Source organism: Coregonus lavaretus (assembly GCF_964263955.1).
Source record: "Coregonus lavaretus genome assembly, chromosome: 14".
Taxonomy (NCBI): Eukaryota; Metazoa; Chordata; class Actinopteri; order Salmoniformes; family Salmonidae; genus Coregonus; species Coregonus lavaretus.
The window spans coordinates 6165032-6179642 of NC_140001.1; the positions used below are offsets into that span (position 1 = coordinate 6165032).

At 43.2% G+C, this 14611-nt stretch overlaps 1 protein-coding gene across 1 annotated transcript; it reads right to left on the bottom strand.

The window, feature by feature from the left end:
• Positions 1-1930: 1930 nt before the first annotated feature.
• On the bottom strand, positions 1931-3399 carry gdnfb (glial cell derived neurotrophic factor b; the record flags this gene model as incomplete). The annotated part of the gene is made up of 2 exons (XM_084177518.1): positions 1931-2526; positions 3198-3399. 2 exons carry the CDS (start codon positions 3397-3399, stop codon positions 1931-1933), a joined length of 798 nt encoding a protein of 265 aa, XP_084033644.1.
• Positions 3400-14611: the final 11212 nt, after the last annotated feature.

A 14611-nucleotide genomic window follows, 5' to 3' on the forward strand; every position in this document is an offset into this window, starting at 1 on the left:
AAGTTACGTCTTAAGATTTCACAAGGAGTGGAGAGGCAAATGATGTCATTAGGGCATCCATTGAGGGCAGTGTGCCCTGATTGGGGCACAGGAGTGACGCACAGCTCTGAGCCTAACGATGCAATGTCTAAGGACAGATTTGATAGTATTAATCTGACTCTGTTTCTCAACTGCATAAGGTTTACAGAGCTCAAAAAGTAAGGGTCTGTACACAGCGGGATCTTAAAGGTTTTGTTAAACCTTGGTTGTAGTCATTTCATCCAAACCATTTTTAAAATCAGTTCGCTGGATAGACCTATTTAGTGCCGTCCAAAATGTTTTGGCTAGTAGTTTTGGAGAATGTAGCAATGTGGAATTGGATTGTAGGCCTATTAGTGGTGCATTCAAAAGCATGGGAAGAGCGCATGTTGCTCCCCTCATCCACTTTTCATGTTTTATAATGCACCTCTCTATAATCTGTTTCCACTAGCATTGCTACATTCTTTAAAAATGCTAGCCAGAAGATTCTGGGTATTGCTTACAACCAGCTAACGGATTTAAATGACTAATAATCTAAAATGTAAAATAAAAGTGATCTAGTTTAAAGATGACACAGGCCTATGCATTAACATGCAGTTGTCCTCCCAAAAAATAAACAAGTGATAGAAACACATTTAATTCAATATAAAATTATTTAAAAAATGAATATTGTATAAAAAATAGTTTTGAGAACTTTGGTTCAGTAATACAACTTAATAAGATAAGCACACAATTCTTCAACACTGAATATTAAGAATACCTTCCCTTTTTTTATATGTTCACGTCTAATACAATAATATAATTGAAATACAGACAAGCGCACTAGTCTGAACAAAAAACCACACAATCAACTGACTAAAGCACAACCACACAAACCTTGAAGACCAGAGCAGGATAGCAGGTCTCCCTTGGCTGGCATGGGGACTAATATGTTATTGTTTTTTTATGATGATGATTTGCTCAAATTGACCTATGGCCAGTCGGTTTCTGCCTTTCTTCCACTGTGTACTGTGTGGCATGAGTCCCTGGGATTGCTTCTGTAATAGACTTGAACACTTAGCCTAGGTCCCCTGTAGCTCAGTTGGTAGAGCATGGCGCTTGCAACGCCAGGGTTGTGGGTTCGTTTCCCACGGGGGGCCAGTATGAAAAAAATGTATGCACTCACTAACTGAAGGTCGCTCTGGATAAGAGCGTCTGCTAAATGACAAAAATGCACCAGTATGTTTAGCTTTTGCAATTACAAGGAGTGGAATGTCAGCTAAAGTGTACACATGGCCCAGTTTTTCAAAAGTGATCTATCCGGATTTCGCCCATCGGATAGGATTAAATGCATAGATATAGTACGGGAGCCCACATTCAAGTCAATGATTTGTCCATTTGATTCATTCTATTTCTATGCATTTAAAAAAAGTAGGCCCAGGATATAGAATAGCCAACTCTCCCCAAAACCCTATAATGTGCCCTTTCATCCCTTCCTTAAACCTTTGGCACTATCGAGGAAATTACATAGAAATAAATAACAAGAAGATAATTCCTTTATAATAAAAACTGTAATAAATATGAATAAGTTAAATGAATCTTTATAAATATTGTACATCAATTGTACATACTGTGCCTCAGCATTTGCTGTACATGTTGAGTCCATTGTCAGCTTCTAAAACCATCCGTAGAGTGAGTATGATTTTGACGTCATCAGTTAGTGGTGGGATATAATCATCAGTGGAGAGGTTTGAGGTATGACGCGCCTCCTTAATCATCCTGTCAACAACACAAAAGCATTGGTAGGCCCTTTAATTTCATGTACTTTCAATGGGTCCAGGATGACCTCTACAAAATGTATCTTAGTTTTGATCCAAGCCATGTCCTCTCACTTCTATTGACTCTCTTCTTAGTGACACAGGAGGTCGGAAGGTCAGACACAGCCACACCTCCGGGCAGAATGCTTCTTCATTGTATGGTACATCAAGTGGTCATCCAGGAAGGACAGGTCATCGTCAAAGGCGACTGGTCGACAGCAAGCGTGAGGCGGCGTTTCCGGCAGGAGCCTCTTGTTTTGGGTGAGGTTGATGAGGATTTTATCGTAGTTCGTCTCCGAGTTCCTGCAAGGCCCGCTGCAGTAGCGGAAGATCATTTCCTCACTGGTTTGATAGCCTAAGCCCAGGTCAGTCACATTCAGGTGGATCTGTTTGAGCAGACAGCCTCGTTCTCTGCCCCCTTTTCCTCTTCCTCGCCCTCCTCCGCTTCGAGACCTCTCCCTCCTCCGTTTCGAGCCCTCTCCCTCCTCCGCTTCGAGACCTCTCTCTCCTCCGCTTCGAGACCTCTCCCTCCTCCAGTCCTCTCCATCCTCTCTACTGTTGGTTGCTCCCTTCCTTCCTTTCCTTCTCTCTCGTTTCCTTCGTATCCTTGAGCCTGTGTCCAGGTGTGATGAGCTCTTCAGTCTACTGATGGTGACTCTGATGAAATCCACCACGTCCTCAAACTGCTCTGGCTGAAGCTCGTCCATGTTATCTGTCAGAGAGAAAAATGAGAAAATTAGAGTCTGAGGTATATACTATGCACATCCTGGAAAGACTGGGTACGTACCTCATCAGCAGCAGTATATACTTTTAAACCTTCTCACTTAAATTGCATATAATTTATGCACATAAAGTGATGAGAAGGGGGAATTCACATGAAACTACAATATTTTGTGTGCCAGTAGGCTACATTATATGTTCTTTGAGATTACCCTACAGAGGTCGTCAAATATTTTGGCAATGGACCAGAATGTTCTGTTTTCTCTTTTCAAAACTGGTTGAATGGCAATTTTAGAAGAAATAGCGAATTGTGCAAAGGGGGTCAATATATTTTGACTGCATCTGTACATCAGACAGGGAGTAGTGTGATTTTGAGGTATTGATTGGTACTGTCATCTGAACCTAGGTCAGATGATAGGTGCACCTAGCTGATACCTAGCTCTGGTCCAGAATTAGTGTGGGAACGCAGGCCATTCAATTGGTATTTGTAGGTATGTTATTGGGAGTGATCTATTCTAATAGTCTTGCTTCTGAAACAAATAACACTATTAAAATGTTTAGTGCAAAACCAGTCTGACCAAGAGGCCTATTGCAGCCAAATCAGTGACCTATTTACACAGCAAGATCTGATTTAATTCAAGAAATTAGAATTTCTGAACTTACATTTAGTTTCTACAGATAGCTCTTCCCTGTCGGCTGTTTCTGGACTTGTTTTGGTTGAAGATGTGCTGAGATGCATTGGGGGGAACTCCTGGAGACTCTCTGAAGCGCGTGTTCTTTTTGTGGACTGTCGGCTCCCGAGAGGGCTCGTATGCACGCTGCTCAGCAGGACGAAACAGGTGGTAAGGGTATACCATAACTTCATTGTGGACCTTAGTCCAATAGTGGAACCTGCCCTGAGTCAAAGAAACTCCCGTTGGAACATAAATACCGAGTAAACATTTTCCCTAGGCAAATGGCTATCGGGAAATGGCTATCCTCAATTTATATCAGGTCCATGCCGACTTTAAAAAAAAATGCTGAATACAAATTAATATGTTTTGGAATTCAATATCTAAAATCGATTGAAAGATTTAACAATTAGGATAATATAGAATTTCAATCCAATTTCACGATGACAACCTCTGTCCTGGATGCCTTCAAATCCATGCGCTGCGACGGGAGCTGGTTTGCCTAAATTCCAGATGTCAGTCAGTCACTTCTTTCTACAAGTTGTCCAATAATAACTGCTTGCCATGAGACTAAAACCTAAAAACTGGTTCATAAGAAAATGTGCCATGCAACAGTAAGACTGAACGTGCCATGATTGTTCGAGAACTAAGAATGGAATCAACTGGTAGCCTATGCGATGTCCAAAGCGAATTATGTGATCCAAAGAAGAAGAAAATGCTTAATCTACACCACAGTTGTTGTTCAGTAAAATTCAATTTCGTGTAAGACTTTCTCAAGGTAGGTAAACCAGTTAGTGTGAAGTAAACTAGCTTCGAGATTACTGTTGGTGGTCCACATTGTTCAGAATTGCGCGCAGCTCCTCCTGGTCTTGGTGTTGAGGGAGTCGGCGGGTGGAGCATATTTATATGGTGGGTTGGGGAGTGCTGACGTCTCGTAATCCGTCCTCTCTAGTGTGCTGCCGTCGGTCACCATCTCTTCATGAGAAATGGGCCAACATACTTTATTGAAGTAGATTGCAGTGGGTGTCTTCAAGAGAAATACTGAAGACTGTAGGCAACTGTATTTATGAATCCCCTCTCAATTGTTGTTAATACGATGTGGTTGCACACATCGGATTAAAGAAGACACTCTTAACTCCAGTTAGTGTAAAGATGCATATTGCAAATTTTCTGGAGATACTATGATTTTGCAGTATAGGCCTATTTTATAGTTGCTTTGAGGTCATGAGCATTTAGGATATATTTCATTTCCATGTGATTACTGTGCATTCATTATACTGTCCTCAGTAGATTACTATTTTATTTTGTATTTAGCCTTTATGTTAACAGAGAAGACATATTGAGACCTACACTACCAGTCAAAAGTTTGGACACACCTACTCATTCAAGGGTTTTTCTTTATTTTTACTAATTTCTACTTTGTAGAATAATAGTGAAGAAATCAAACTTATGAAATAACACATATGGAATCATGTAGTAACCAAACAAATGTTAAACAAATCAAAATATATTTCATATTTGAGATTCTTCAAAGTAGCCACCCTTTGCCTTGATGACAGCTTTGCACACTCTTGGAATTCTCTCAACCAGCTTCATGAGGTAGTCACCTGGAATGCATTTCAATTAACAGGTGTGCCTTGTTAAAAGTTAATTTGTGGAATTTCTTTCCCTATTAATGTGTTTGAGCCAATCAGTTGTGTTGTGACAAGGTAGGGGTGGTATACAGAAGATAGCCCTATTTGGTAAAAGACCAAGTCCATATTATGGCAAGAACAGCTCAAATAAGCAAAGAGAAACGAGAGTCCATCATTACTTTAAGACATGATGGTCAGTCAATACGGAACATTTCAAGAACTTTGAAAGTTTCTTCAAGCGCAGTCGCAAAAACCATCAAGCGCTATGATGAAACTGGCTCTCATGAGGACCGCCACAGGAAAGGAAGACCCAGAGTTACCTTTGCTGCAGAGGATAAGTTCATTAGAGTTAACTGCACCTCAGATTGCAGCCCAAATAAATGCTTCACAGAGTTCAAGTAACAGACACCCGACCTCAACCCAATTGAGATGGTTTGGGATGAGTTGGACTGCAGAGTGAAGGAAAAGCAGCCAACAAGTGCTCAGCATATGTGGGAACTCCTTCAAGACTGTTGGAAAAGCATTCCTCATGAAGCTGGTTGAGAGAATGCCAAGAGTGTGCAAAGCTGTCATCAAGGCAAAGGGTGGCTACTTTGAAGAATCTCAAATATAAAATATATTTTGATTTGTTTAACACTTTGTTGGTTATTACATAAATCCATATGTGTTATTTCATCGTTTTGATGTCTTCACTATTATTCTACAATGTAGAAAATAGTAAAAATAAAGAAAAACCCTTGAATGAGTAGGTGTGTCCAAACCTTTGACTGGGACTGTATATATACATTAAAATACAAAAACACAGTCATGGGAAGCACTAAATAAAATATCACAAATCACCCAGAAAAACAGTTACTCCACAAATAAGGCCCCAACCAATACTTTGAATTGGCCGAACGGCACCCTATGTCATCATGATGTGACACCCATCTTAGACAGACCCAGGACAGCCACAATCATCCATGTTCTCATATGGATAAAGGTCCAAATGAAATGTGAGGTTTACAGTTTTTTGGGGGTTATGATCACTTTATGCTGATAATAAAGGAGCGCGCTCACTCTGTCACACAACAGTTGCTCTAAATGGTGAGAGTGAGGGAGATCATGAACATGACTTAGTCCCTCTACCAAAATGCCTGAGCACAGAAAGACAGGAGCAGTTTCACCCATTTTCCTCACAGAGCCCTAGATGCCTTCAGCTTGGATTTCTCAGCTTTAGGTTTATGTTGGATGAAGCATGTTTAGAAAGGGAAAAGCAATCAACTCTTCAAAGATATGGTCACGTTCCCACAAATGTTTTCCAAGCGAAGGCTTTAGCAACCTATTTCTCGGCCTTCTGAGCTTGAGCTTGAACTCTGAACTGAGCTGAGCTTGACCAGCAGATACAATTTTCCACCATGGTAGAAATTGTGGACTTATCGCTTACCTTGGGTTGGTGTCAGATCACTTCACTGGACTGAAAATCCCGCCAAGAATCTGTGTAATTTACACATTTGCCTAAAACACAACCTCATGATGGTTAGGAATGAGAAGAAGACAAATGTCTTAGTCTTTAGTGGAACGTAGTTGAAGCAATGCATTGCTATTGACTTCTTATACAGGGAGTAGTCCTTCCCCAATTTAAAAGAGTTTGACTTGAGAATTTCAGTTTGTGTGTCGACATTTGGCAGCTCGGAATATTGCTTAAGGCCTTTGCCCCGCCTATAGGAAAATCTGCGGGAAACACTGGATAGAGAGAGAGGAGGGGTGGGAGGAGTGTTAATAAGTAAGCTGTATAGGGGGAAACTCCTCCTACACCATATCACGGTCTCCATATACCAGGTCAAAGACCAGAGTGGTCAGGGACTTTGTGTGTCATTGCATGCGTGTCAAGTGTCCTTTTGCCAGATGTCGTTAAACTAGTTTACGGTGAATCTACTGTGTATAACCACCCAGCCGTAAAGCGCACCACTGGTCAATTGAAAAGCCATTTGGACATGGAGCAGGCCAATTGGTCACAGATTATGTTTAGAACAGCATTTTTCCTCCCTCAACATCAGACACTATACAGTACATCAAAATGTGATGGTTTTTGTCAAAGGCTGGGTGCGTCCTAGATGGCACCCTATTCCTTATATAGAGCACTACTTTCAACCAGAGCCCTACAAATGTAGTGCAATATATATAGGGAAGAGGGTGCCATTTGGGACACATCCATAATGTCATTGCAATGTCACGTCATGTGTGTTCATCTGATTACAGCAATTTCAAAGGAATTGTAACTGTAACTGTAACTTAGGATCTGATATGATATATTGATGGTTATCTCAACACATGGCTTGATAATGAGAAGATAAGAGTGGTTGAAATGTCAGGGAGATAGTGAAAATAGTTGCAGGATTTAACTGAAAAACAACTGTGGGCATGATTGATGAATGTTTGACATTTAATCGTAGAAATATAATTAATTATTCTATGAATGTAATATCTGGGGTCAGGTTTACATTTCCCCCACTAATTTTTAAGGTTTGGATTGGGAGATTGGAAGCTGATCCTAGATCTGTACGAGGGGAAACTACCCCAGGGCTTTCACTTACCACCGACAGAAAACATCTGCAGTTGGATTCATGTCGTCCAGGATAGAAATTCTAGGCCTATGTTTTCCCCAGATACAGTCCAAAAGAGGCCATACCCGAACCACAACATAAATACCTGATAAAGGAATTCCCCTTTAGAAGAGTCCATCTTGTAAACTCAAAATATTTATGATAAGAAGTTGTGTAACTTGTGTTTTTACAGAGGAATAAACATGTAGATGGGTTGTGTGGAATTAGACATAATTAATAAAATCACATTTCCCACAGAAGGTCTTTGTTTCTAGTCAAACACAACCCTGTCTGTCTGTGTAACTTTAATACAGTATTCTGAGATAGGCCTATCCACATTTAGCTTAATAGTTTAGGGCCCTCAAACTCAACTCTGGACCATGAAGCCAGTTCCACTGCGTTTTATCATCGTTCCCCTCTAATCAGGGACTGATTTAGGCCTGGGACACCAGGTGGGTGCAATTAATTATAAGGTAGAACAAAAAACCAACAGGCTCCGGACCTCGTAGAGTAAGAGTTGAATACCCCTGGTTTGGAGTATATCTCAGCGAGATATCCCAGTGTTGTCATGTTCCACATGTACAATAGGACTTCACAAATGATCAGTGTTTGCCTTTTAGAGTTATGTTCTATTTGTAAAAGTATTATTGGCTTGTACTTGTGTGTAGTCGCGTAGTAGTCCATTAAAGCAGTTTACTAGTGTTGGCCAGTTTCCAAGGTTTTAAATGCTACCAGCAGCCACAATGCCTGACAGGCATGCAAACTGCAGGCACGGAGTTGGAGCTGTTGCTGTGTCTCTGTAGCTTTTAGTGGTCAAGACAGTCCGTAGTAAACCTTAGTTTATCACAAGGCTTTTGTGCCTTCCAGGCCACATTGTTCAGGGGGTGTACTTGTACATCAAGCTGCCTCATTCACGCTACAGAAACAGGAGATATATGCTCCTGACGGATGGGCCATTCTGGCTCAGAAAAGGCTTACTTTATGTCACATTGTTAAAAATAAGTAAATAAAAAATAAAGGAGAGGATGGGATGATGAAAGCATCTGTTTCATGTCAGGCATCAGAGGTACAGTCCTCTCTACTCTCATCAGAGGTACAGTCCTCTCTACTCTCATCAGAGGTACAGTCCTCTCTACGCTCATCAGAGGTACAGTCCTCTATACTCTCATCAGAAGTACAGTCCTCTCTACTCTCATCAGAGGTACTGTACGGTCTACTCTCATCAGAGGTACAGTCCTCTCTACTCTCATCAGAGGTACAGTACTCTCTACTCTCATCAGAGGTACAGTCCTCTCTACTCTCATCATGGTACAGTGCTCTCTACTCTCATCAGAGGTACAGTCCTCTCTACTCTCATCAGAGGTACAGTCCTCTCTACTCTCATCAGATGTACAGTCCTCTCTACTCTCATCAGAGGTACAGTCCTCTCTACTCTCATCATGGTACAGTGCTCTCTACTCTCATCAGAGGTACAGTCCTCTCTACTCTCATCAGAGGTATAGTCCTCTCTACTCTCATCATGGTACAGTGCTCTCTACTCTCATCATGGTACAGTGCTCTCTACTCTCATCAGAGGTACAGTCCTCTCTACTCTCATCATGGTACAGTGCTCTCTACTCTCATCAGAGGTACAGTCCTCTCTACTCTCATCAGAGTTAGAGTGCTCTCTACTCTCATCAGAGGTACAGTCCTCTCTACTCTCATCATGGTACAGTGCTCTCTACTCTCATCAGAGGTACAGTCGTCTCTACTCTCATCAGTGGTACAGTCCTCTCTACTCTCATCATGGTACAGTCCTCTCTACTCTCATCAGAGGTACAGTCCTCTCTACTCTCATCAGAGGTACAGTCCTCTCTACTCTCATCAGAGGTACAGTCCTCTCTACTCTCATCATGGTACAGTGCTCTCTACTCTCATCAGAGGTACAGTCATCTCTACTCTCATCAGATGTACAGTCCTCTCTACTCTCATCATGGTACAATACTCTCTACTCTCATCAGAGGTACAGTACTCTCTACTCTCATCAGAGGTGCAGTCGTCTCTACTCTCATCAGTGGTACAGTCCTCTCTACTCTCATCATGGTACAGTCCTCTCTACTCTCATCAGAGGTACAGTCCTCTCTACTCTCATCAGAGGTACAGTCCTCTCTACTCTCATCAGAGGTACAGTCCTCTCTACTCTCATCAGAGGTACAGTCCTCTCTACTCTCATCAGAGGTACAGTCCTCTCTACTCTCATCAGAGGTACAGTCCTCTCTACTCTCATCAGAGGTACAGTCCTCTCTACTCTCATCATGGTACAGTGCTCTCTACTCTCATCAGAGGTACAGTACTCTCTACTCTCATCAGAGGTGCAGTCGTCTCTACTCTCATCAGTGGTACAGTCCTCTCTACTCTCATCATGGTACAGTCCTCTCTACTCTCATCAGAGGTACAGTCCTCTCTACTCTCATCAGAGGTACAGTCCTCTCTACTCTCATCAGAGGTACAGTCCTCTCTACTCTCATCAGAGGTACAGTCCTCTCTACTCTCATCAGAGGTACAGTCCTCTCTACTCTCATCATGGTACAGTGCTCTCTACTCTCATCAGAGGTACAGTCCTCTCTACTCTCATCAGAGGTACAGTCCTCTCTACTCTCATCAGAGGTACAGTCCTCTCGACTCTCATAAGATGTACAGTCCTCTCTACTCTCATCATGGTACAGTGCTCTCTACTCTCATCAGAGGTACAGTCCTCTCTACTCTCATAAGATGTATAGTCCTCTCTACTCTCATCATGGTACAGTGCTCTCTACTCTCATCATGGTACAGTGCTCTCTACTCTCATCAGAGGTACAGTCCTCTCTACTCTCATCATGGTACAGTGCTCTCTACTCTCATCAGAGGTACAGTCCTCTCTACTCTCATCAGAGTTAGAGTGCTCTCTACTCTCATCAGAGGTACAGTCCTCTCTACTCTCATCATGGTACAGTGCTCTCTACTCTCATCAGAGGTACAGTCCTCTCTACTCTCATCATGGTACAGGGCTCTCTACTCTCATCAGAGGTACAGTCGTCTCTACTCTCATCAGAGTTAGAGTGCTCTCTACTCTCATCAGAGGTACAGTCGTCTCTACTCTCATCATGGTACAGTGCTCTCTACTCTCATCATGGTACAGTGCTCTCTAATCTCATCAGAGTTACAGTCATCTCTACTCTCATCAGATGTACAGTCCTCTCTACTCTCATCATGGTACAATACTCTCTACTCTCATCAGAGGTACAGTACTCTCTACTCTCATCAGAGGTGCAGTCGTCTCTACTCTCATCAGTGGTACAGTCCTCTCTACTCTCATCAGAGGTACAGTCCTCTCTACTCTCATCATGGTACAGGGCTCTCTACTCTCATCAGAGGTACAGTCGTCTCTACTCTCATCAGAGTTAGAGTGCTCTCTACTCTCATCAGAGGTACAGTCGTCTCTACTCTCATCATGGTACAGTGCTCTCTACTCTCATCATGGTACAGTGCTCTCTACTCTCATCAGAGTTACAGTCATCTCTACTCTCATCAGATGTACAGTCCTCTCTACTCTCATCAGAGTTACAGTCCTCTCTACTCTCATCAGAGTTACAGTCATCTCTACTCTCATCAGATGTACAGTCCTCTCTACTCTCATCATGGTACAATACTCTCTACTCTCATCAGAGGTACAGTACTCTCTACTCTCATCAGAGGTGCAGTCGTCTCTACTCTCATCAGTGGTACAGTCCTCTCTACTCTCATCATGGTACAGTCCTCTCTACTCTCATCAGAGGTACAGTCCTCTCTACTCTCATCAGAGGTACAGTCCTCTCTACTCTCATCAGAGGTACAGTCCTCTCTACTCTCATCAGAGGTACAGTCCTCTCTACTCTCATCAGAGGTACAGTCCTCTCTACTCTCATCAGAGGTACAGTCCTCTCTACTCTCATCAGAGGTACAGTCCTCTCTACTCTCATCATGGTACAGTGCTCTCTACTCTCATCAGAGGTACAGTACTCTCTACTCTCATCAGAGGTGCAGTCGTCTCTACTCTCATCAGTGGTACAGTCCTCTCTACTCTCATCATGGTACAGTCCTCTCTACTCTCATCAGAGGTACAGTGCTCTCTACTCTCATCATGGTACAGTGCTCTCTACTCTCATCAGAGGTACAGTCCTCTCTACTCTCATCATGGTACAGTGCTCTCTACTCTCATCAGAGGTACAGTCCTCTCTACTCTCATCAGAGTTAGAGTGCTCTCTACTCTCATCAGAGGTACAGTCCTCTCTACTCTCATCATGGTACAGTGCTCTCTACTCTCATCAGAGGTACAGTCCTCTCTACTCTCATCATGGTACAGGGCTCTCTACTCTCATCAGAGGTACAGTCGTCTCTACTCTCATCAGAGTTAGAGTGCTCTCTACTCTCATCAGAGGTACAGTCCTCTCTACTCTCATCAGAGGTACAGTGCTCTCTACTCTCATCATGGTACAGTGCTCTCTACTCTCATCAGAGGTACAGTCCTCTCTACTCTCATCATGGTACAGTGCTCTCTACTCTCATCAGAGGTACAGTCCTCTCTACTCTCATCAGAGTTAGAGTGCTCTCTACTCTCATCAGAGGTACAGTCCTCTCTACTCTCATCATGGTACAGTGCTCTCTACTCTCATCAGAGGTACAGTCCTCTCTACTCTCATCATGGTACAGGGCTCTCTACTCTCATCAGAGGTACAGTCGTCTCTACTCTCATCAGAGTTAGAGTGCTCTCTACTCTCATCAGAGGTACAGTCGTCTCTACTCTCATCATGGTACAGTGCTCTCTACTCTCATCATGGTACAGTGCTCTCTAATCTCATCAGAGTTACAGTCATCTCTACTCTCATCAGATGTACAGTCCTCTCTACTCTCATCATGGTACAATTCTCTCTACTCTCATCAGAGGTACAGTACTCTCTACTCTCATCAGAGGTGCAGTCGTCTCTACTCTCATCAGTGGTACAGTCCTCTCTACTCTCATCAGAGGTACAGTCCTCTCTACTCTCATCATGGTACAGGGCTCTCTACTCTCATCAGAGGTACAGTCGTCTCTACTCTCATCAGAGTTAGAGTGCTCTCTACTCTCATCAGAGGTACAGTCGTCTCTACTCTCATCATGGTACAGTGCTCTCTACTCTCATCATGGTACAGTGCTCTCTACTCTCATCAGAGTTACAGTCATCTCTACTCTCATCAGATGTACAGTCCTCTCTACTCTCATCAGAGTTACAGTCCTCTCTACTCTCATCAGAGTTACAGTCATCTCTACTCTCATCAGATGTACAGTCCTCTCTACTCTCATCATGGTACAATACTCTCTACTCTCATCAGAGGTACAGTACTCTCTACTCTCATCAGAGGTGCAGTCGTCTCTACTCTCATCAGTGGTACAGTCCTCTCTACTCTCATCATGGTACAGTCCTCTCTACTCTCATCAGAGGTACAGTCCTCTCTACTCTCATCAGAGGTACAGTCCTCTCTACTCTCATCAGAGGTACAGTCCTCTCTACTCTCATCAGAGGTACAGTCCTCTCTACTCTCATCAGAGGTACAGTCCTCTCTACTCTCATCAGAGGTACAGTCCTCTCTACTCTCATCAGAGGTACAGTCCTCTCTACTCTCATCATGGTACAGTGCTCTCTACTCTCATCAGAGGTACAGTACTCTCTACTCTCATCAGAGGTGCAGTCGTCTCTACTCTCATCAGTGGTACAGTCCTCTATACTCTCATCATGGTACAGTCCTCTCTACTCTCATCAGAGGTACAGTCCTCTCTACTCTCATCAGAGGTACAGTCCTCTCTACTCTCATCAGAGGTACAGTCCTCTCTACTCTCATCAGAGGTACAGTCCTCTCTACTCTCATCAGAGGTACAGTCCTCTCTACTCTCATCATGGTACAGTGCTCTCTACTCTCATCAGAGGTACAGTCCTCTCTACTCTCATCAGAGGTACAGTCCTCTCTATTCTCATCAGAGGTACAGTCCTCTCGACTCTCATAAGATGTACAGTCCTCTCTACTCTCATCATGGTACAGTGCTCTCTACTCTCATCAGAGGTACAGTCCTCTCTACTCTCATAAGATGTATAGTCCTCTCTACTCTCATCATGGTACAGTGCTCTCTACTCTCATCATGGTACAGTGCTCTCTACTCTCATCAGAGGTACAGTCCTCTCTACTCTCATCATGGTACAGTGCTCTCTACTCTCATGAGAGGTACAGTCCTCTCTACTCTCATCAGAGTTAGAGTGCTCTCTACTCTCATCAGAGGTACAGTCCTCTCTACTCTCATCATGGTACAGTGCTCTCTACTCTCATCAGAGGTACAGTCCTCTCTACTCTCATCATGGTACAGGGCTCTCTACTCTCATCAGAGGTACAGTCGTCTCTACTCTCATCAGAGTTAGAGTGCTCTCTACTCTCATCAGAGGTACAGTCGTCTCTACTCTCATCATGGTACAGTGCTCTCTACTCTCATCATGGTACAGTGCTCTCTAATCTCATCAGAGTTACAGTCATCTCTACTCTCATCAGATGTACAGTCCTCTCTACTCTCATCATGGTACAATACTCTCTACTCTCATCAGAGGTACAGTACTCTCTACTCTCATCAGAGGTGCAGTCGTCTCTACTCTCATCAGTGGTACAGTCCTCTCTACTCTCATCAGAGGTACAGTCCTCTCTACTCTCATCATGGTACAGGGCTCTCTACTCTCATCAGAGGTACAGTCGTCTCTACTCTCATCAGAGTTAGAGTGCTCTCTACTCTCATCAGAGGTACAGTCGTCTCTACTCTCATCATGGTACAGTGCTCTCTACTCTCATCATGGTACAGTGCTCTCTACTCTCATCAGAGTTACAGTCATCTCTACTCTCATCAGATGTACAGTCCTCTCTACTCTCATCAGAGTTACAGTCCTCTCTACTCTCATCAGAGTTACAGTCATCTCTACTCTCATCAGATGTACAGTCCTCTCTACTCTCATCATGGTACAATACTCTCTACTCTCATCAGAGGTACAGTACTCTCTACTCTCATCAGAGGTGCAGTCGTCTCTACTCTCATCAGTGGTACAGTCCTCTCTACTCTCATCATGGTACAGTCCTCTCTACTCTCATCAGAGGTAGAGTCCTCTCTACTCTCATCAGAG